At 39.5% G+C, this 23,158-nt stretch overlaps 1 protein-coding gene across 1 annotated transcript in view; it reads right to left on the bottom strand.

Moving 5' to 3' along the window:
- The window catches only part of SLC9A9 (solute carrier family 9 member A9), an 885,771-nt gene that overhangs the window by 333,392 nt on the left and 529,221 nt on the right, over positions 1-23,158 (bottom strand). The window contains exon 12 of the mRNA XM_075861458.1: positions 863-1,016. Within this exon, the coding sequence (XP_075717573.1) occupies positions 863-1,016 (154 nt within the window). The remainder of the gene's footprint in view (positions 1-862; positions 1,017-23,158) is intronic.

Genomic DNA, 23,158 nt, shown 5'->3' with positions numbered 1-23,158 from the left:
TTCATAAGCTTTCTCGAACCTACAATTGAATTCTTCAAAAAATGAAATGACAAAGTACAGACTGTTCTAAAATCACGCAATGAATGAACTGTAACAAACAATACACTTGTAGTTCAAGAACACTTGAAGCAGAAAACAATTTTTCCAAAGCTCTTTGCACAATTATTACACTTGTGACTGATCTGTATTTCTCCTAAACAAATAATATGATAATTCAATGAAATAACATTAGTCCAGTGATATTCAGAAGAAACCTATGGAGTGTTCTGGAAATGAATGTTATTGTTACTCTGCACTGTGCAAATAGAATTAGATGTTCTATATTTAGGTTACAGCGCAACACTCCTAAACTCCTAAATTCCTGAACTAGAAAGGGAACAGCGGAATCGCTCAAATTGCTGAAAGACCAATTCCTAATATTCCCAATAATGTGATATTGTGATGCCCAACTGCATGCATGTAGCCTTCATGAGCCTGATCTGCAGTCCTCAGGCTGCCATTGCCGGGTTTTCCAGTTTTAGCTTAGTAAAGCTTATTCAAAATTAAAAGTTCTACAACTTTCTAATAGAATTTATGTTTTAATTCCTCACCATTTTCAAGATATTTATTTTCTGTTAGTGAATGAGAACACTCGAGTTTACATTCACAGGCTTCAAAACCCATACATAGCTGCTCTGAGAAGTGGACATACTTGTTTCTAGTCTAGGCATTGCTCGCCTGAATGTTGTTTTAACTCTTTCCTTTTCAGAGCATACAGCTTAGATGGAACACTGGTACTCATGTAACAAAAAAAAAAAAAAGAGATGAACACTATTATATTCAAGCATAACCCTGCAAATTATTCAAAATAAACATTACTAACCTGATTTTGAGCCATGTAAGCATTGGTGTTGTGCCACCTCCAAAAACCCACACTGTGAAGAAGACAACCAACAACGTTGTGGTGAACATCATCTGTTTTGGCTGAGATTCTGTATCTCGAATAGCTAGTGCAAAGGCTATAGCACCACGTAAACCTGTGGAGAGAAGAAATGTAGGATGAATAGGCATATGATCAAAATAAGACCATTATATCATAAACAAAAAACGTATTTCAAACTGATAATTGCAATGAATGAAATCCGCAATATAAATCTATCCACAGGTAGCGCATGCTGTGGAATGAAAAATCTGCATCATGCCGTAAATCCACAGCAGAATTTTCACACTGTGAATGAATGTGGTTGCTAAAATTCCATTTACTAACATTGTACTGTACTTTGTTGCCGAATTTCGGTACAGATTCTGCGACTGAAATTATGTAACAAATACTCGGTGTGTGAACATAGCCTAATAGATTAAGTCAGCATTTGGTTATAAAATATCTGACTATGTACTGTATTGCTTAGTGGAAAGTTATACCTGAAATAGCAGGAGATTTTACAATTATACTCAATCTCATATCTGTACAACAGGTTGCCAGTTGTAGGACGCCACAGTAGATAAACGGAAAAACCCATCTGACATTGAGTACTGTAGTTCTGATGCTGTGAGGTCTGTACTATTTTCATTGAGGTTGGTTGTGTTCAATCTGGGAATTGTTTCATATAAATATTTGTAAAATACAACTATTTATTGAGTCTTATCTGTGTTGGATATCTTCCACATGTATCTCTATCTAAAAAGACTTTATTTTCTTTGTCAGAAGAGCAAACTAAACATTGGAAAGTTTAGGGTAGGTTCACACGGCATTTGTGTGAAACAAAAAAATACAAGGCTGATTTTAAGAAAAATCAGCCTCTGAAAACCAGTCATTCTTGAAGCAGAACTGCCAAGCATTTTTTAGGGTAGGCGCACACTAGGCGGATACGCTGTGTAAAACGACGCAGCATATCCGACCTGGAACCCGCAGCATATTAATTTTTTTCAGCCAAAATTTCCGCTTCGCGGAAAGCAGCGCTAAAGAAACCCAAACCTTCATGCTTATCCCGGTGATAGTCATGGTGACGCATTCCTCTCTTCTGAGCGTAGCCCGCCCTTCTGGGACAGTACAACATGTGACCACAGCTGTCATTGATTGGCTGCAGCAGTCACATGGGATGAAACGTCATCACAGGAGACCGAGCTGCGCTCAGAAGAAAGGATTGCATCGCTAGGAGTACGGCAGGGGGATAAGTATTAATTTCAAATGAAAAATACCTTTTTTTTCCCTTTTGTTTTAACTCCCCATTGAATTCAATATGGAAAACCCCGCAACAGAAGAACAGCGATTCCGCAGCATAAATTGACAAGCTGCGGCTTAAAAACTTTTGCCATTGAATACAATGGGAAGTTGTTTGCAGGCATTTTTGGAGCGTAATGTGAGTGCTTGGCACTGATTCTCCTTGTGGAGATCCAGATAAAGGTGGGGAGTCTTTAAACCATACTCGCCTCATAACACCATAGAGATAGGTGCGGGTCCCAGAGGAACCCGCATCTATCAGATATTTATGGCATATCCTGTAGATATACCATAAATGTCCAAGATGGGAAAACCCCTTTAAAGAGGCTCTGTCACCAAATTTTGCAACCCCTATCTGCTATTGCAGCAGATAGGCGCTGCAATGTAGATTACAGTAACGTTTTTATTTTTTAAAAACGAGCATTTTTGGCCAAGTTATGACCATTTTTGTAGTTATGCAAATGAGGCTTGCAAAAGTCCAAGTGGGTGTGTTTAAAAGTAAAAGTCCAAGTGGGCGTGTATTATGTGCGTACATCGGGGCGTTTTTAATACTTTTACTAGCTGGGCGCTCTGAAGAGAAGTAACATCCACTTCTCTTCAGAACGCCCAGCTTCTGACAGTGCAGATCTGTGACGTCACTCACAGGTCCTGCATCGTGACGGCCACATCGGCACCAGAGGCTACAGTTGATTCTGCAGCAGCATCAGCGTTTGCAGGTAAGTCGATCTTACCTGCAAACGCTGATGCTGCTGCAGAATCAACTGTAGCCTCTGGTGCCGATGTGGCCGTCACGATGCAGGACCTGTGAGTGACGTCACAGATCTGCACTGTCACAAGCTGGGCGTTCTGAAGAGAAGTGGATGTTACTTCTCTTCAGAGCGCCCAGCTAGTAAAAGTATTAAAAACGCCCCGATGTACGCACATAATACACGCCCACTTGGACTTTTACTTTTAAACACACCCACTTGGACTTTTGCAAGCCTCATTTGCATAACTACAAAAATGGTCATAACTTGGCCAAAAATGCTCGTTTTTTAAAAATAAAAACGTTACTGTAATCTACATTGCAGCGCCTATCTGCTGCAATAGCAGATAGGGGTTGCAAAATCTGGTGACAGAGCCTCTTTAAGGAGCTTTGAAACATGACAAAATTTACCAAATAAAAAGACCGAGATAAATATTAAGGGACGGACAGAAAATCATCTGAGATTATTTCAAAATGTTAATTCTATGATGGAAAGCCTTAGATTCGGAGCTCTGAATAAGAAAGATGGAGATTCAACCCCTATAAACATAAATAGTGTATACTGTATCTTTAACTGTTTTATTTCATTATATGTGTATCTTTACGTATTTTATACCACATTGTACTGTGTCATGTCGAGTAAAGAAGCTATATAAATAATATGTTTTATGACCGCGATCTTGAGAGATGTCACAATTTTGACCATTTAAAACCAGTGTTTTCCTAGGCCAATGCAATACTAACATTTATTTCGAAATATTCCAATCCTGTAGATAGAACTGAATTGTTTTGGCTAGGTCTGTACTTGTTCTGTAATCGCTTTATTATGAATAGGTCATTTTATTCCAAAGCTCAAGTACACCAGACATGGTAAAGACACATGATTGATTTAGCAAGACTCCAATGTCTAGTTACTAATATTATTTTAATTTCATACAGGCAAAATAATGAGCAATGTGTTTTACACTGGACACTGTATTTCCCTCATTCATTACCAGTCACATTGTTTATTCTCCAGTAGGTGACATATAACATGACATTAATGAAACAAATGTCTACAATTCCTCCTCTCGAAGCCTAGCTAATGACCTATTCTTGACAGGCTGCACAGCACAGAATTTGCCAGCCACAGTACTGGCAGATAAATAGTCCCATAGGAGGAACAATCAGTGGTTGAATGCCATAACAGACATAATACAGACTCTTCTAATTACAGGCAGTACAACATGTAGGACGTTTATATATCAGTCAAGGCCTCAGTACATAATGTAACCTGTTTTACTAAATGTTAGATTTGTTGGATTGTACATTTTCCAAATTCGTATACATTACGGGTGTTTTCTACCCACCTCTTTTCCGATTATATTGGCCAGTATTGCTTTACCATTTTATGTCAGAATGTTCTTTACTTTGAGGATTGTAACTTTTACGTGGACAATATGTGGCTGTGTATTACTACCTATCTGATACTACCTATCAGTTGTCTCGTTCCATGGAATTCAGACATTACATATAGGGCAGTCATTTCCATCCTTATTACTATGGAGTAAACCCTGAAAATGGTCATCACTCCCAGGGAATACCTACCTTCATTCCTACCTCAATTAAGCTTTTTGTAGGGGGAGGTCAAGCATTCTACAGTTCTGTCCCAGCACTGTATTCTGGCCCAGATTGGTTGACTGCTTTGCCTTTAGACCTGTCCAGTGCAGTATTACACATTAATTTGACTGGGCACTATGTAATTATTAAATAGCCACTAGACTTTGAACAAACTTTGCATAAATCAATAGTATATAAAAAAAAAATGCTCTATCTCTAATTATCAGGTTCCCCACACCCTTCTAACTGTTCACGCACTCTGAATTTACTGCTGTATATCTATCTCCTCAAGACAAGACGACAATCTGCTGATTAAAGGATCAGGTTACAGCTGCCCATAGAAGTCTATAGAGAGAGGAGGGGGAGGAGGGAGCAGAGTAAGAGAGGCAGAGAGACGAAGAGAGACACTGCTGCAGTGCTGCAGCTTCTGGTAAGTGTTATATCTCATCCCAGTGCTGGATTCGCAGCTATACTACTCCTTACTGCTGATTATTGTCTTCCATGTTGCTGCATATATGCATACATATATATATATATATATATATATATATATATATATATATATTGTAGCAATGCAGCTACTGGATAGTGCAGAAACTCAGGTTTTAAGCAACCAGGGAGCATGTACAGCAGAGAGGGTTTTCTCTGCTGATGCTTGGGCTGTCTGATGAGCCTAGTTAGGCTTCACCTGAGGCGGCTCTTTATATCAGGTGTGTGCAGTCCACACAGGGCTCTCAGTCTGGAGAAGACAGGCATGCTAGCCTGTGAGAGTCACCACTGTGGGAGGTAAAACTGAAGGTTTTGAGGTGCTGGGCACAAGGCTCAGTGTCACGTAGTGAGGGACACTGAATGTGTTAGTTAGAGGCTGGACGGCCTAGGGTTTATTTTGTATGTTTATTGTTGTACCACTGACTGCTGTTGTGAAGACAATAAAGCTAGCTGCAGCTGGTTTAAACCTTTTTGGAGTGAACTTTCTATGTGTGCCAACCATCTCACCCGGGAGATGGCGATCCCATGCGCTAAGTGGTCCCCAAGTTGTCACAATATATATATATATGGTAGAAAGAGATATGGGAGAGGATGTTCTCCTCTCTGTATGCAAAGTATAGAAGACATGATAGCATTTAGGTTCTACCCACTAGCTCAGGGAAAACTGTGAATTAGAGAGAGAGACTGCAAGGGCAAAACTGCTAAATATAATAAACCAGAAAAAGTGTTGTTTCTCATGTACACATATATGACAGCTTAATCTAAAAAGTCACCTGAAATGTCAGGTATGCTTTCATTTCTCCGGTGATGGCACTGCAGGGAAATTGAACACCCAATGACAGATTTACCCACAGATAACAGCTGATCACTGGAAATCCCAGTAGTTTAATGTCAAGAGACCCTTCTAACTAGTAGGTACTGTGCAAAGAGTACAACCCCTTTAAGCAGGACTTAATTAGTCTATCCCTACTGTAAAAGTGAAAGGTTTACCTGCTGCTGTATTCTGGAAAACCCCTGTCCAGGAACCCCAGGGCTTTAGGGTACATTGGTAGGGAAACAGTGAACTAGGGAAACAAAGGCTGTTTCCTCATGGGCAGAGTGAACCACAGGGCTCTCCTGCATACCAGTCAACAGTCCTACCTGTAATAAGTTTATCCTCCAGTAAATTTATGTAAAAAATATTTTTTCGCCTATTGTTCCTGGACAAAGGGCGGTATTTTAAATGTCCCACAATTTAGGATTTAAGTGTTCTAAGATGTGCTTCATTTGTCCGATTAAAAAACAATAATAGTAACAAGAAACTATCATAAAGTTCTTGACACCTTTCTCTTCAATGGGGCATGGAGAGCACATTTTGATTTTTGCTATTGTGTCCCTTTACTGCTTGTACACCTGCCGGTCTATTTAGTAAAATAATAACTGTAGCACTTACTAATGTGAAATAATTTACTTTTCACTCTGCTGCTGTACTTTTATGTAATGTCTCATAATGCTGACCGTTTCACAGAGATTTCATTTCATAATAAGCAGTGGCTACCAGCTGTAAATTATATACTAGTATGTTTGCAAAGCACAAAAAATATACATTTTCTATTTCCAGTCATCACCGGCATATCACTTAGAAGGTCAAGAAAAGCGCTAAAAGGTAAAATGGCTGCAAAATTGATTGTAAAATGGTATAGTCATGTTAAATAGCCATCACTGTTGATGTACTCTGCGGTGCATGACATTATTTAAAGAGCGACCGAGAAGGTTGGGAAGGTTCTCCTGGCTGAGATTTTGAATGTGACAAACAAAGAGCTTAGGATAGAAACAAAGTGCAAGGCCAGACAGTAGAGAATGACAAGGGAATGCTAAGAGAAAATAATAGATGACTGCAGGTCGTTGATAAAGACAGATTTCAACCTTTTAAAGCCTTGAAAATAGCTGCCAGACACCGATGCAGATAAATGAAACAGCCCCTTTTAAAAGGCAGATATCGGATCAGTTTGTTCAAAGAGCTTAAAAAGGCTTTAAAATGGTGGTGCATGTGGCATTAAAAATGAATAAGGATGATGAATAAAATGCAGAAAAACAAGTCTGTGCATTTCATTACCAATCTAACAGAGCAGCGAGTCATTTAGAATCTGTACGTGCAAGACACTCGATAGCAAGCGTCCTTTTACGGGAACGTCTCGTATTACATTAAATAGAATCTCAAGTAGGATCTAATAGACAGATTTAAGGTTTTGTCAGGTTTCATTGAATTTTATCACTCTACCAATCATCGAAGATGATTTTATGGGGAAGTGTTGATTTAGCTGGTAGTTATATTATATACATGAAGATGGTTTATGATATATGACCAGGCACTCTTAATAACCAACTAAGTAAATCCTTATTATTGTGGCAGCAAAGTAATGGAACTTCATGTTTTTACTTTAAAGGATTGTAAATCTCTTTCTCGGTTGAATATGATAAATGTCAGTCTTCTCCACAGTTTAAGGCTCTGTTCACATCTGCGTTGGAGGCTCAGTTAAATACATGCTGCACTATCTATGACAGACATCATGAAGAGAACCCGACAAACCCCACTAAAGTCAGTGGGGTCCTTCAGGCACCATTGGTGTCCGTCATGTGTCTGATCCGGCACGGCCGTTTCTCTTTTCGGTTCCTATAATAGAACAGAAAAACGCAAATATGATGTGAACTCAGCCGAATTTTAGCAGTTCACAAACTTTATTTATTAACAATGGCTAATGTTGGTCTATGTATTGGTCTAAGTGTTCTTTTTTTGTGGCGTTTTTCTCAGTCTATGAGGTGATCTGGTTGAGTGCCGTGCAGTGTTCATAATGCTCGGGAATAGGTTTGCTGCAACCTCTAGAGTTCCACCAATATTGCATATGCAAATAGATGGGTAAATCCCCTAAAACATAGCTTTTAACACGTTTCTGACATTTGACATACATCTAAGTTAAAGTAGGGAGGTGTGCAGGTCGCTCACGGGCTGAGCTTGCTCCATATGCTGCATCTGTCAGCTGTATATTACACATCGTTCTAACGGGGCAGAATTGGAGATAATTCAGATCCCGGCCCGATCCCGGACAGTCAATAGTGACTGTGGCATCTAAGTCGCTAGACAGAAGAGGATGATCGAAGGGTGGTGATGGCTGTCATGATAGCCTAGGGGCCCTATGAAGGCCATCACTTCTGCCTTGCTAATCGTCCTAATAAGGAGAATGCAAAAAAGCACAATATACTGTACATATGTATGTTTAAGTCCCCTAGTGGAATTAAAGAAATATATAAAAATTAGTTAAGGTTTTTAAAATGATATGAAAATAACATATTTCCCATTTTTCCCCAAAGTAATCTAAATAATAAAAAATAAACATAATTGGTCTCTTCTTCTATGTAAAAGTCCAAAACATTACAATATATGATTTTCAACTGCATGAAAAAAAAAGCCATAATTGCTGTTTTTTGATCACCTTACCCCAAAATGGAACCAATAAGACCTACAGCTCACCCCACAAAATATTAGCCCTCACACAGACCCATCAATGGAAAAAGGAAAAAAGTTATGGGTCTCAGAATAGGGTAACACAAAACGTATTGCAAGTGGTGCACCGATTACAGTAGTGGGAATGGGAAGTTCCTGCTCCTACACGACCCCACTTGAGCTATATCTGCCCTTAACCTCCTATAACACCAGGTAGCTAATCCGATATGGGGGACCCTGTCCAGAACCTTTACCTTATAATAGGTAGCACTGTAGATGCCCTAGCTGATCATATCTGTCCCAATGTGTCTCCCACAGAAGTACACTCTGGACTCATCAGGGGACCACCAAGTGTAGGATAATTGAGCAAAAAGTTTTCTTTCTGGGATTTAATCACCAGCGTGATTTGTTTGGAACACGGAGCGATCCGCAGCGGTTGGGAAGACCATTCCAATTTGTTGTGATACTGTTATATTTGTGTGATCGACATCTTTTGGCCAAAGTGAAAAGTATATTCTTCACTAAGATTGATTGTTGGCGTGTTATATTTTATAAACGGTAGATGTTACTTGGGTCTTTCATATGTATTTATTTTAGATACATATTTATTAAAAGCTATGTTTTAGCTTTTCACCCACATCTTTTTTTACAAGTTAATCAATAAATGACATTTATCCCACATTGGTGCTATTAAAAATACAACACGTCACACAAAAAGTGAGCCCTCATACAACTATATCATCGGAAAAATAAAAAAGTTACAGCTCTTTGAAAGCTACGATGAAAAAGCAACAAATAAAATTGCTGGGCCCTTAAGGCCCAAAATAGGCCACTCCCTAAGGGCATAAGATCTTTTCTTGCTGATATTTGAATAGAAACATTAATTGTTTACATCCAGAGGCTAAAAAGCCATCCAACTTACATAGGTGTATGGCTTGTTACAGTGTACCAGAGCTCCATCTTTTGTAATGAAATCCGATTAAAAAATGATTATACCTGCTAAAAATGAGGTGATGCAGGCACAAATGTTATAGACTTTAGTCAGCAATGGAATCAGAAAAACAAATATGAGTCCTCTACTTTACAACTATGATAAAAATTATTTTCTTTAGTTCAGCTAAATTATTGCCATAGTCAAATATCAATGTGTTAATGTTCAGCTCAGATGAATGTCACAATAAAGAATTAGCAGGATATCAATAAAATTGGAGTCAAAATGTTAAAATATAAACCAAGCCCAAAATGGATATTTGGTTTAGATGAATGTGCCTATGGTTTATGGATGAGTAGGGAGTGAATGGCTGACAAACACTTTTAGCTCTATTTGTCTTAAAGAGGCTCTGTCACCAGATTTTCAAACCCCTATCTCCTATTGCAGCAGATCGGCGCTGTAATGTAGATAACAGTAACGTTTTTTTTTTCAAAAACGAGCATTTTTGGCCAAGTTATGACCATTTTTATATTTATGCAAATGAGCCTTTCTTAAGTACAACTGGGCGTGTTTAAAGTTAAGTCCAAGTGGGCGTGTATTGTGTGTGTACATCTGGGCGTTTTTACTTGTTTTACTAGCTGGGCGTTGTGAATAGAAGTGTATGATGCTGACGAATCAGCATCATCCACTTCTCTTCATTACCACCCAGCTTCTGGCAGTTCACAGACACACAGCGTGTCCTCGCGAGATCACGCTGTGCCGTCACTCACTTCCTCCCACAGGAACTTCATCGCGTCGGATGAGCGAGGACACGCTGTGTGTCTGTGAACTGCCAGAAGCTGGGTGGTAACGAAGAGAAGTAGATGATGCTGATTCGTCAGCATCATACACTTCTATTCACAACGTCCAGCTAGTAAAACAAGTAAAAACGCCCAGATGTACACACACAATACACACCCACTTGGACTTAACTTTAAACACACCCAGTTGTACTTAAGAAAGGCTCATTTGCATAAATATAAAAATGGTCATAACTTGGCTAAAAATGCTTGTTTTTGAAAAAAAAACAACACGTTACTGTTATCTACATTGCAGCGCCGATCTGCTGCAATAGGAGATAGGGGTTTGAAAATCTGGTGACAGAGGCTCTTTAAGTGTCGGAATCAGTGTGGAAAATCTAACTAAGCTAATCCATTTTTCTACAATATTTACAACCTAGGTTGTCTGATGGCTCTCAATAACATAGATGGTCAAGAGATCCTTATAAAAATCATGGGCTCTTACAAGACTGACCAAATGTCTATGAGAACCTATAAACGGATCAAATAAACACATGATATGGATGTAGAACCAAGATGTCACTTTTTTTCACAGGATCTAGTTACTTTCATGGAAAAAATATGGCCATTATAGAAGAACGGAACCCAAAGGGCTTTGCGGCTGTCAATGCTCTACTGCCAATCAAATGACATATAAGCAACACAATTCATCATCTGACTTGCTTGTGATAAGCAGAGTGGGACTTCTCTCGGCCACAAACATATTTGCATTGACAGCAGGGAACATTTTTGTACTCTGATTTCCCTTCTTGAGCAGTTCATAGAATGAAGAGGTAAACCACTTGCACTCCTTTGTTTATTTCATAGGGAACAGTGGTGACAGCTTCTCTGATCTTCTTGTCCTTTGTTACTTTTTTAACATTGTACTGTTCAGCTGAAATAAGATTCAACAAATAAGCTTTGTATAAATGTGAAATAAATCACAACGATGAGCATGTAACAAATATTTCACTTACTTAATTGCCCGTCTTCATTACAGACATCTTGCAAATTGTAATTAGCTAGACCATTAAGAAGCAGAAGTAATGTACTGGCTAGGCTTAAACTTTCTGTAAGAATTACTACATTTTCTACATTATTATAATTTTTTTTACAAGACTTTCAAGTGTTAGGGAATAGAACATTAGGAGAAGACAGTCACAAAGCAATGGAATATAGAATGCTATATCTGGCATCCGACAGAAAGACAAGGAGGCAGCATTTAGAAATAATATGTTAAGTACAGAAAATCTTGATAACTATAACATCTCTATCACTTCATTATAAATCTATATAAAATCAAGATTGCAATATAATGTATCTTACTAATAAACCCCAGTGTAGCAATGCCCTTATTACAACACTGGTGAATCATTGGTTTTAAAATAATTGGATTTAAAATATAGATGGACTTAAATTGCTAACAAGTTTAATAGAATGTCTGCACAGTTGCATATCAAATTGCTAGTATATCCTTTATTTGAGTATATGTCAGCAGTAATTGTTACTCTACTCGTCCGGCTCCAGTGACGTGTTCTGGCTTTGATCCTAACCCTGACATTAACCTCGGCCTTGTTCCTGGATTATGCTCTGGTCTTGCCCTTTGGATTTGTCACTTAATTCCTATGGAATTACTTCTGGGCAGGCTCCTTACTAAGGTTCTGTCTCACACTCCGGCTTGCTACTTCCTGGTACTAATGTGTTGACGACCCCTGGCTATGTCCCTGACTTTAACACAATGCACCTGCCGCTAATCGAAGACTATTCTGGGGGTCACAACCTGAGAATCCGTCCCGGAAAGTTCATACTTTCTTGGGGTCAAGGGTAAAGAATGGTGCTGCACCCCAGTCTAGCCAGCACCAAACTGACTGCTGCTTTGAGGATCTACTTCTCTGATGAGAAATGTAACAGTATTTGCAGCCAAGGCATGGTAGGATAATTCCCCTTTAAATATGCCGCCAAGCCTGATGTCGTTAGAGGACGCCAGTTGCCCCAGCAAACCGACGCTGCCAGCCATGGTGAAGAGAGGCGCACCCGGGGCCAGCAGAGCAGTGGCTGAAGACAGGACTAAAAGAGGAGGCATTCGGTTGCCTAGCAGGAGCTGTGTCCGCTAGCCAGGATTAGTCACTGGAGCCAGATGAGGTGAGTAACAGTATATGGGATAGAATGGCAGGTCAGTCCAGCACTGGATTATTGGTTCACTGGATAACTGTCCTATGGAATGGCAAGGAAAGCCTATCTGACTGCCTTTAGTGCAAATATGGAGATGCATGATATTATTCCCTTTAGTGAATAATCAATCTCTTGTTGCCAACTTTTTTGCTACGTGACTTCGTCGGCAAGTTCATAGACATCTACTGGCAGTGCTATAGACATTGCAGCGATTTTGGGCTTCATGGTCTGTAGATACTGTTACGTTTCTAACCAGAGAAATGGATCCTGTAAGCCACAATCTGATAATGAAACTCTGTGTTCTTCACCTTAAACACTGCAAGGAGGTACGGACTTCCATCTTATGGGCTTAAGAAGAATCACGATTGGTGGTGGTGCACTGTAGCGGAGTCGTGAATGTAGCCAGGGGTCGTCAACGGATTAGTAGTGAAGTTAAGTTTACCGCTCAGACGGCACTGGTAACAGTCCAATATCATTCAGTATGGACACTCTCTCCCAGAAAAATGCAGTGGAAAAATCCGCAATCCAATGAGGGTGTGGATGGTAATTCTTATCCCTGTAGTCCCACAGAGCTCCGTATTGTCTCTCGACGTTAAAAGAACTCCTGGTAGGAAAAGGATCTTATGTCTCTAATAGATGGAAAAAGGAAGACACATAGTGCAACACCCTCTGAAAAAAGATTGCTCCACGCCAAGTTTAATCCATACTCACAGAAGTAACAAGAAATAAAGGCATCAAGGTAAGTATAAATCTTAAAACATTTCTAGGAGGCACGCCAAACACTCTGGCCCGACCCTGGGTTTCACCCTTCCGGCTTTCTCTGTGGCATGTGTGACGTGTCTAATTGACAAGTTTATATAGCCACAAAACATTTAAATTCATATAAATTTACATACATATCAAAAATGGTTAAAAATACATATACAACCAATGATCTCTTCAATATATAGAGAGATAATCTGATCTTATCATCATAATCGTGTACATATATATACTTCTAAATATTATACTTTTTATTTAAATACATATTCTTTTTAAAAAGTAGAAGTTATATACTTACTGCAGTGTCCCTGTGGGCAGTTATATGTAGGACGCACAGACAGCAAATTAAAAACTCGAATTACAGAACACGGTAATAACATCAGAAAAGGCAAGATGGACCATAGTGTGTGGAGCAATCTATTTTCAGTGGGTGTTGCACTATGTGTCTTCCTTTTTCCATCTATTAGAGACATAAGATCCTTTTTCTACCAGGAGTTCTTTGAACGTCCAGAGAGGATACGGAGCTCTGTGGGACTACAGGGATAAGAATTACCATCCACACCCTGGGCAGCACGGTGGCTCAGTGGTTAGCACTATTGCCTTGCAGCGCTGGGGTCCTGGGTTCAAAAAATCCAACCAAGGACAACATCTGCATGGAGTTTGTATGTTCTCCCCGTGTTTGCGTGGGTTTCCTCCGGGCACTCCGGTTTCCTCCCACACCCCAAAAACATACCAATAGGGAATTTAGATTGTGAGCCCCAATGGGAACAGTAAAAATAGAGGACCTCTGTACAGCGCTGCGTAATATGTTGGCGCTATATAAGTAACTGAAATAAATAAATAACACCCTCGTTGTCCACTGCATTTTTCTGGGAGAGAGTCCATACTGAATGATATTGGACTGTTACCAGTGAAGTCTGAGCGGTAAACTTCACTGTACTTTATATATGTCATTTAGGGTGTTTGTTGGATCATACCCGATTTAGTTTTACCTGCTCCGGTCTGAGAGATATATTGTGGGTATTTGAGCCAGGAGAAACTCCCATTATATTTGTATCTTTGTGATCCTATTTCTTATGTGCTACCTACAATGGATATATTTAGTTTTCGTATGCAAAATATTGATGATTTTACAAACAATATAGAAGTTGATCTAGATATGGGACAGAGATCGGATGATCTAGAGTCCATGTTCAAACAGCTTGAAACATTTATTATCAAAGAGATATCCCTCATGTGGGATGTAGCTTCCCTAGAAAAACTTTTAAGCGAAAACATGATTCCTGAAGGCCTCAGGTGGCATGCTGCAGTTGAATGGGGACTACGATCCCCATGATTTAAATACATGGGAAGAATTTCTAAATCAATGTGCTTTTAAAGGTATTCAATTCATTATTAATATAAGAAAAAAGAAATTGAGATTACTTAATGAAAAAGTTGAAGAATATAAAATTAAATTAGAACGATTTAAATCATTAGATGATTATATAGAATTATCAGGACTAAGTCAAAAGAGAATAAAAAAAAGATTTAAAATGATATTAGAGCCAAAAAACAAGAAAGAAATAAAAATAATAAATTATTACACAAATAAAACAGTATATAAATGGCACCAAAAATTAGATATCACACAGACCAATATACAAGGGAGAACAGAAATTTAGCAATGTCCCTGCACAGGGGTACGATAATCGCCACAGACAAGATGATCAGACACATGTGAGAAATTATAGAAGGCCTTACATTGGCAATATTTATAAAAATCGTCCAAGAAGACATTTTGGAGTATACCAGCAGAGCTATCCTCCACCTGTTAGGAATAATTATAGCCCTCAAGCCTATCATAGAAATTATTACCATATCAACAGAGAGGTTTTAGACCTCAGAGATATTATAATAATTATCAATACATACCCTCATCCCAACCACGAAACATGAATCATGGTATTAATCCAAAAAAATGTCCCCACAAGTTATTAAAATCGCAAAATTGAATACCCCAGAAAGAGAATAATTTTCAAAGGGAAAGGTTGACACCGCTATAAAGAAAATTAGACGAGGCAAAAGGACAAAGAATAGAAGGGGTGATGGTTCAAAAAAACATACGGAAATCTGAGTATAAAAGGAGTATTCAATCTGAGTGATAAAACACTCACAGATGACAACTATAGAGTTCTAAGTAAAGGGATTAAATTTGCACATTGATGTACACAAGTTCATTCGATCCCTCATCCTCCAGAAGCATTTCGCTATAAAAAATAGTAGAGATAACGTCACACATAAAAAGACAGTCTTTAAAGGACATAAAGACCAATATAACCACTCACAGTTACATGATAAATCAGGGTTCATAACCCTTATTAGCAGCAACCATTGTATTGAGGCTTTTAAAAAGGTTGTACTCAATCAATTGGATCTTCTAAATGTGAAAAATGCAGGATTTTTTTTTTTTACCTCTGCAGAAGAAACAGCGTTGAGAGATTTAGAAAAAGATCTTAAGGTGGTAGTAAAACCTGCAGATAAAGGGGGGGGGGTTGTTATTTTAAATAAATCTGATTATCAAACTGAAATGAAGAGATTACTGTCAGACTGTATTACCAATAAAAAACTAAAGAATAATCCTACCGAAGTTTTCAAAAAACAGCTGGAGAGTCTCCTTCTGGATTGAAAAAAGTGGGGGGATTGTAAATGACAGGGAATTTGAATATTTAAATATAAAACATCCCAGGATCCCTGTAATTTATTACTTACCTAAAGTTCATAAGAATAAGACCAATCCGCCGGGTCGGCCAATTGTAGCCGGAATAGATTCACTAACTAGTCGCATCTCTGAGTATATTGATTGTTTCTTGCAAAAATATGTTGTTGCTAGTAGATCCTATGTGAGAGGTTCTACACATGTAATCGAGGAGTTAAAAAGCGTGAATGTCACTAGAGACACTATTTTATGCACATGCAATGTCTCATCATTGTATACCTGTATACCTCACAAATTAGGGATACAGGCTGTAGAACGTACTCTTGGTATGGGTAAAAATATGACTCCTGAACAAGGTCGTTTTATTATAGACCTCATTAGGTTTAGTTTAGAGAAGAATTATTTCTGGTATAATTCAGACTATTACCTTCAGACTGCCGGTACTGCTATGGGTGCTAAATTTGCACCAATTATGCGAATTTGTACCTGGCAGTCTGGGAAGATTCTTTTATTTACTCTAGTAATAATCCTTTCTGTGAATTCATAAAGTTGTATAAACGTTACATAGATGATGTGGTTATTATTTGGGAAGGAACAAAAGAGAATTTATTAACTTTCATCGATTATATTAATAACAATAAATGTAATCTGACCTTTACTTCAGAGTATGATAAAAATAGAGTTAGCTTTCTGGATTTGGAAATTTTTATAGAAAACAATGTACTATACACCAAAAATTATTTCAAACCTACTGACTGTAATAGTTATATTGAATGTTCGAGTTGCCATTTCAAACCTTGGCTTAGGAATATCCCAAAAGGGCAGTTTAAAAGGATAAAGAAAAACCGTACAAAAATAGAGGACTTTGATAGAAAGGAATTATGAGGAACAGAGGGTGTCGCTAGCATTGAAGGAGGTTAGAGAAGAAATCGCAGTCCATTCTGGCGATAACATCAAAAAAATTGATCATTTTCATACAAAGAGAATTGATGATAATGATAAAACATTAAGAGTTTCGTTCATTACCACATATTCCACAAGTTCTTCATTGATATGAAATAATATTAGAGAGAATTGGCATGTTGTAAGGAACGATCCTGTTATAGGGTCTAGGTTGCCAAAAAATCCTAGTATTGTACATCGTAGGGCACCAAATATAAAGGATAAAATTATTCATAATTCTATAAAACCTCCTACAAAACCAATTATTGCTACAAAATGATTTTTTTCCTGTAACGAGTGTAAAGCTGGTAAACGGAGTATAAAGTGGAGTATAATAAAAGAAAGAGGAATGTAACATTTTTATGGATGTCGAAAATAAAAGAAAATATGAGATCAAACATTTTACAACGTGTAATACGAAAGCGGTTATACAGTGAAGGAAATAAGTATTTGATCCCTTGCTGATTTTGTAAGTTTGCCCACTGTCAAAGTCATGAACAGTCTAGAATTTTTAGGCTAGGTTAATTTTACCAGTGAGAGATAGATTATATATAAAAAAAAAAAAAGAAAATCACATAGTCAAAATTATATATATTTATTTGCATTGTGCACAGAGAAATAAGTATTTGATCCCCTACCAACCATTATGAGTTCAGCCTCCTCCAGACCAGTTACACGCTCCAAATCAACTTGGTGCCTGCGCTAAAGACAGCTGTCTTAAATGGTCACCTGTATAAAAGACTCCTGTCCACAGACTCAATTAATCAGTCTGACTCTAACCTATACAACATGGGCAAGACCAAAGAGCTTTCTAAGGATGTCAGGGACAAGATCATAGACCTGCACAAGGCTGGAATGGGCTACAAAACCATAAGTAAGACGCTGGGTGAGAAGGAGACAACTGTTGGTGCAATAGTAAGAAAATGGAAGACATACAAAATGACTGTCAATCGACATCGATCTGGGGCTCCATGCAAAATCTCACCTCGTGGGGTATCCTTGATCCTGAGGAAGGTGAGAGCTCAGCCAAAAACTACACGGGGGGAACTTGTTAATGATCTCAAGGCAGCTGGGACCACAGTCACCAAGAAAACCATTGGTAACACATTACGCCGTAATGGATTAAAATCCTGCAGTGCCCGCAAGGTCCCCCTGCTCAAGAAGGCACATGTACAGGTCCGTCTGAAGTTTGCAAATGAACATCTGGATGATTCTGAGAGTGATTGGGAGAAGGTGCTGTGGTCAGATGAGACTAAAATTGAGCTCTTTGGCATTAACTCAACTCGCCGTGTTTGGAGGAAGAGAAATGCTGCCTATGACCCAAAGAACACCGTCCCCACTGTCAAGCATGGAGGTGGAAACATTATGTTTTGGGGGTGTTTCTCTGCTAAGGGCACAGGACTACTTCACTGCATCAATGGGAGAATGTATGGAGCCATGTACCGTCAAATCCTGAGTGACAACCTCCTTCCCTCCACCAGGACATTAAAAATGGCTCGTGGCTGGGTGTTCCAGCACGACAATGACCCGAAACATACAGCCAAGGCAACAAAGGAGTGGCTCAAAAAGAAGCACATTAAGGTCATGGAGTGGCCTAGCCAGTCTCCAGACCTTAATCCCATCGAAAACTTATGGAAGGAGCTGAAGATCCGAGTTGCCAAGCGACAGCCTCGAAATCTTAATGATTTACAGATGATCTGCAAAGAGGAGTGGGCAAAAATTCCATCTAACATCTGTGCAAACCTCATCACCAACTACAAAAAACGGCTGACTGTTGTGCTTGCCAACAAGGGTTTTGCCACCAAGTATTAAGTCTTGTTTGCCAAAGGGATCAAATACTTATTTCTCTGTGCACAATGCAAATAAATATATATCATTTTGACAATGTGATTTTCAGTTTTTTTTTTAAATATAATCTATCTCTCACTGGTAACATTAACCTAGCCTAAAAATTCTAGACTGTTCATGACTTTGACAGTGGGCAAACTTACAAAATCAGCAAGGGATCAAATACTTATTTCCTTCACTGTATACTTACTGCAGTGTCCCTGTGGGCAGTTATATGTAGGACGCACAGCCCGCAAATTAAAAACTCGAATAGCAGAACACTGTAATAACATTAGAAAAGGCAAGATGGACCATAGTGTGTCAGCAGACTACTGTAAATTCCATCATAAAGATCCCAAGGACACTAAAATTTTTTCTATTGAGACAATTGATAATCATTGGATGTGGGAGGATTATATTAAAAAGATGAGCAAGCAAGAAAGTTAATGAATATATCAATTAAATAAGCTTCAACCCTTATGACTCAATTCAGACTTTGAATTGAAGTGTTTTTTATAAAAATTGTTGTTTTTTTTTGTTGTTTTTTTTATTGGTTTATACAAGTACTTATTAATATTGGTGAGATATCATGGTATGTGTCTGATAGATATTCTGGTCCATATTGGTAGTTCTATGTTATGAAAATAATTATGCAAAAACTGCCCTATGTGTAGTATTACTAAGAGACTCGTTCACACATAGCAATTTGACCAAGGGATCTTGCCTCAGCAGAACTCAATTGTTCTGATTAGTTGCAGCTCACTGAAGCTCTGGAAGGTTTAGAGATTAGCGCCACATATCAGACTAAGGCCATATTCACACGAACGTGATATACGTCCGTGCTACGCGCGTGATTTTCACGCGCGTCGCACGGACCTATGTTGGTGAATGGGGCCGTTCAGACTGTCAATGATTTTCACGCAGCGTATGTCCGCTGCGTAAAACTCACGACATGTCCTATACTTGCCCGTGTTTCGCGCAGCACGCACCCATTGAAGTCAATGGGTGCGTGCGAATCGGGCACGGCACACTGAAGCACTTCCGATTGCCGCGCGTGATGCGCGCTACAGTAGTAAAATAAATGAATGAAGACAGAAAAGCACCACGTGCTTTTCTGTTTGTCAACATAAAACCATATTGTCATAATGATGCCGGCTGCACGAAAATCACGCAGCTAAGCACCATATGCTGATGCCATACGGACCTTTTGCGCGCGCAAAATGCAGCGGTTCTTGCGAGCGCAAAACGGACACGTCCGTGTGAATAAGGCCTAAGTGTGAAAATAGTGATAGAGACTATAAAACAAATGATAAAATATAAATAAAAATCAATATAATGGATATGGGATGATATGTGGAATCTAACCAATTATAAAGGTGGTGAATAGGCTTGTTTAGCATAATGTGTTGTTCTTCTACTTTTTAACCCCTTAACGCTCAGTGACGTACTATTACGTCATGGAAAGCGCCCTGTTCGCGCTCCATGACGGAATTGTACGTCTCGGGAGTAACGGCCGTTTCGGCCGTCCTCCCGACACATACAGGAGCTGTGACAGCTGCTGTCTCGTACAGCGGCTGTCACAGCTCCTACAGCGGGGACCGATCGCTGTGTCCCCGCTGATTAACCCCTGAAAAGCCGTGTTCAATAGCGATCACGGCTTTTTAGGGGTTAAGCTGCCATCGCCGGCCTGCTACACGATAGCGGCCGGCGATGGTGACTATGGCAACCGGACACCAAACAATGGCGTCCGGCTATGCCATCGACGGAAGCCTAGTGGGTCCTGACAAAGTCAGGACCCACTATGCTTGCTGTCAGTGAGTAGCTGACAGCTCTAATACACTGCACTACGCATGTAGTGCAGTGTATTAGAATAGCGATCAGGGCCTCCTGCCCTCAAGTCCCCTAGTGGGACAAAGTAATAAAGGAAAAAAAAAGTTAAAAAAAGATGTGTAAAAATAAGAAAATAAAAGATTTAAAAGTAATAAAAGTAAAAATCCCCCTTTTTCCCTTATCAGTCCTTTATTATTAATAAAAATATATAAACAAACAAATAAACGATACATAATTGGTATCGCCGCGTCCGTAACGGCCTGAACTACAAAATTATTTTATTATTTATCCCGCGCGGTGAACGCCGTAAACGAAAAAAATAATAAACCGTCCCAGAATCACAATTCTTTGGTCACTTCACCTCCCAAAAAATGGAATAAAAAGAGATCAAAAAGTCGCATGTACCTAAAAATGGTCCTGATCTAAACTACAGTTCGTTATGCAAAAAATAAGTCCTCGCACGGCTTTATTGATGGAAAAATAAAAACGTTATGGCTCTTAGAATAAGGCAACACAAAAAGTAAATGATTTTTACAAAACGTATTTTATTGTGCAAACGCCATAAGACATAAAAAAAACTATAAACATCTGGTATCGCCGTAATCGTATCGCCTCGCAGAATAAAGTGAATATGTCATTTATAGCGCACAGTGCACTCTGTAAAAAAAAAATAGAATAAAAAAACAATAGTAGAATTGCGTTTTTTTAGTCACCGCGCCACTTAAAAATAGAATAAAAACTGATCAAAAAGTCGCATGCACCCCAAGAAAACTACAATGTATTCCTCAAGGGGTCTAGTTTCCAAAATGCTGTCACTTTTGGGGGTTTTCCACTGTTTTGGCACCACAAGACCTCTTCAAACCGGACATGGTGCCTAATAAAAAGGAGGGCTCAAAATCTACTAGGTGCGCCTTTGCTTCGGAGGCCGGCGCTTCAGTCCATTACCGCACTAGGGCCACATGTGGGATATTTCTCAAAACTGCAGAATCTGGGTAATAAGTATTAAGTTGCGTTTCTCTGGTAAAACCTTTTGTGTTAAAAAAAAAAGTGGTATAAAAAGGTTTTTCTGACAAAAAAAAAACTTTGCTCTAAATTCCTGTGAAACACCTAAAGGGTTCATAAACTTTCTATATGCTGTTGTGAATACTTTGAGGGGTCTAGTTTCTAAAATGGGGTGTTTCATAGGGGTGTCTAATATATGGGCCCCTCAGAGCAACTTCAGAACTGAACTGGAACCTAAAAAAATAAATAAATGAGGCAATACTTCGCTTCTTACATTATACTGGTAATGAGCCGTGCCCACCCCGAGATGACCCCAGTTTTGACCGTTTGTATAAATGGAGACCCCTATTAGACCGTTTCAGTGCCCGGTTTTCCCAAGCATACACCCAGGAGAAGTGTATTTCTATTGATGAGTCCTTGGTACATTTTAAAGGGAGGGTTCAATTCCGCCAGTACCTGCCGTGTAAGAGGGCAAGGTATGGCCTAAAGATGTATAAGCTGCGTGAGAGTGTATCAGGGTATACCTACAAATTTAGGATATATGAAGGGAAGGACAGCAGTATTCAGCCCCCAGAATGTCCCCCCCCCCTTACTGGGAGTTAATGCAAAAATTGTGTGGGATTTGGTGCACCCACTGCTGGACCAGGGTTACCACCTCTACCTGGATAATTTTTATACCAGCGTCCCACTCTTCAACTGCCTCACTCCCAGAAGTCCTGCGGCATGCGGCACTGCTAGAAGAAATCTGAGAGGCCTCCCTAAGACTCTGCAGGGCAAACGCTCAGAAGGGGTGAAAGCAGGGCACAATCTAGCAGCAACATATTGTGTGTCAAGTACAAGGACAGGAGAGATGCCACACCAGTACCCATGTACCTGTACGAGGTACCAGTACAGAGACCCCCAAACCAGACTGCATCCTGGGCTACAATAGGTACATGGGAGGGGTGGACTTGTCAGATCAAGTCCTGAAGCCCTACAGCGCCATGCGGTGTGGTATAAGAAGCTGGCCGGGCACATCATACAGATGGCATTGTACAACGCGTACGTGCTACGTCGATGTACAGGCCAGAGGGGAACTTTCCTGGAATTTCAATAGGTGGTTATCAAGAAACTCATTTTTATGGACCAAGAAGGGGGACCCAGTACTTCTGGAGGCGAGGCCACACGCATCGTACCAGGGCAACACTTTCCAGGAGAAGTTCCCCAAAGTGGCAAGAAAGGAAAAAGTCAAAAGACGTACAAAGTCTGCTATAAGAGGGGGATAAGGAAAGACACAATATATCAATGTGACACGTGTCCCGAAAAACTAAGGCTCCGTATGAAAGAGTGCTTCAAAATGTATCATACATCCCATGATTTTTAATCTACCCCAGTTTTACTTACCCTGATGCACTCCGCACAGCTTATCCCCCTCGTCTTTCCCCTCTGAGCCCTGCTGCGTGCCCAGGCAGCTGATAACAGCCACATTGAGGGTATTGCCATACCCGTGAGTACCCACATTACAGTTTATGGGGTGTATGTCTCCGGTCAAAATGCTCACTACACCTCTAGATGAATGCCTCAAGGGTGTAGTTTTTAAAACGGGGTCACTTCTTGGGGGTTTCAACTGTACTGGTACCTCAGGGGCTTCTGCATACATGACTTTGCACCAAAAAATCCCCA

This window comes from Rhinoderma darwinii, chromosome 4 (genome assembly GCF_050947455.1).
Source record: "Rhinoderma darwinii isolate aRhiDar2 chromosome 4, aRhiDar2.hap1, whole genome shotgun sequence".
Classification (NCBI taxonomy): Eukaryota; Metazoa; Chordata; class Amphibia; order Anura; family Rhinodermatidae; genus Rhinoderma; species Rhinoderma darwinii.
This window is presented reverse-complemented; position numbering and strand designations above follow the sequence as displayed.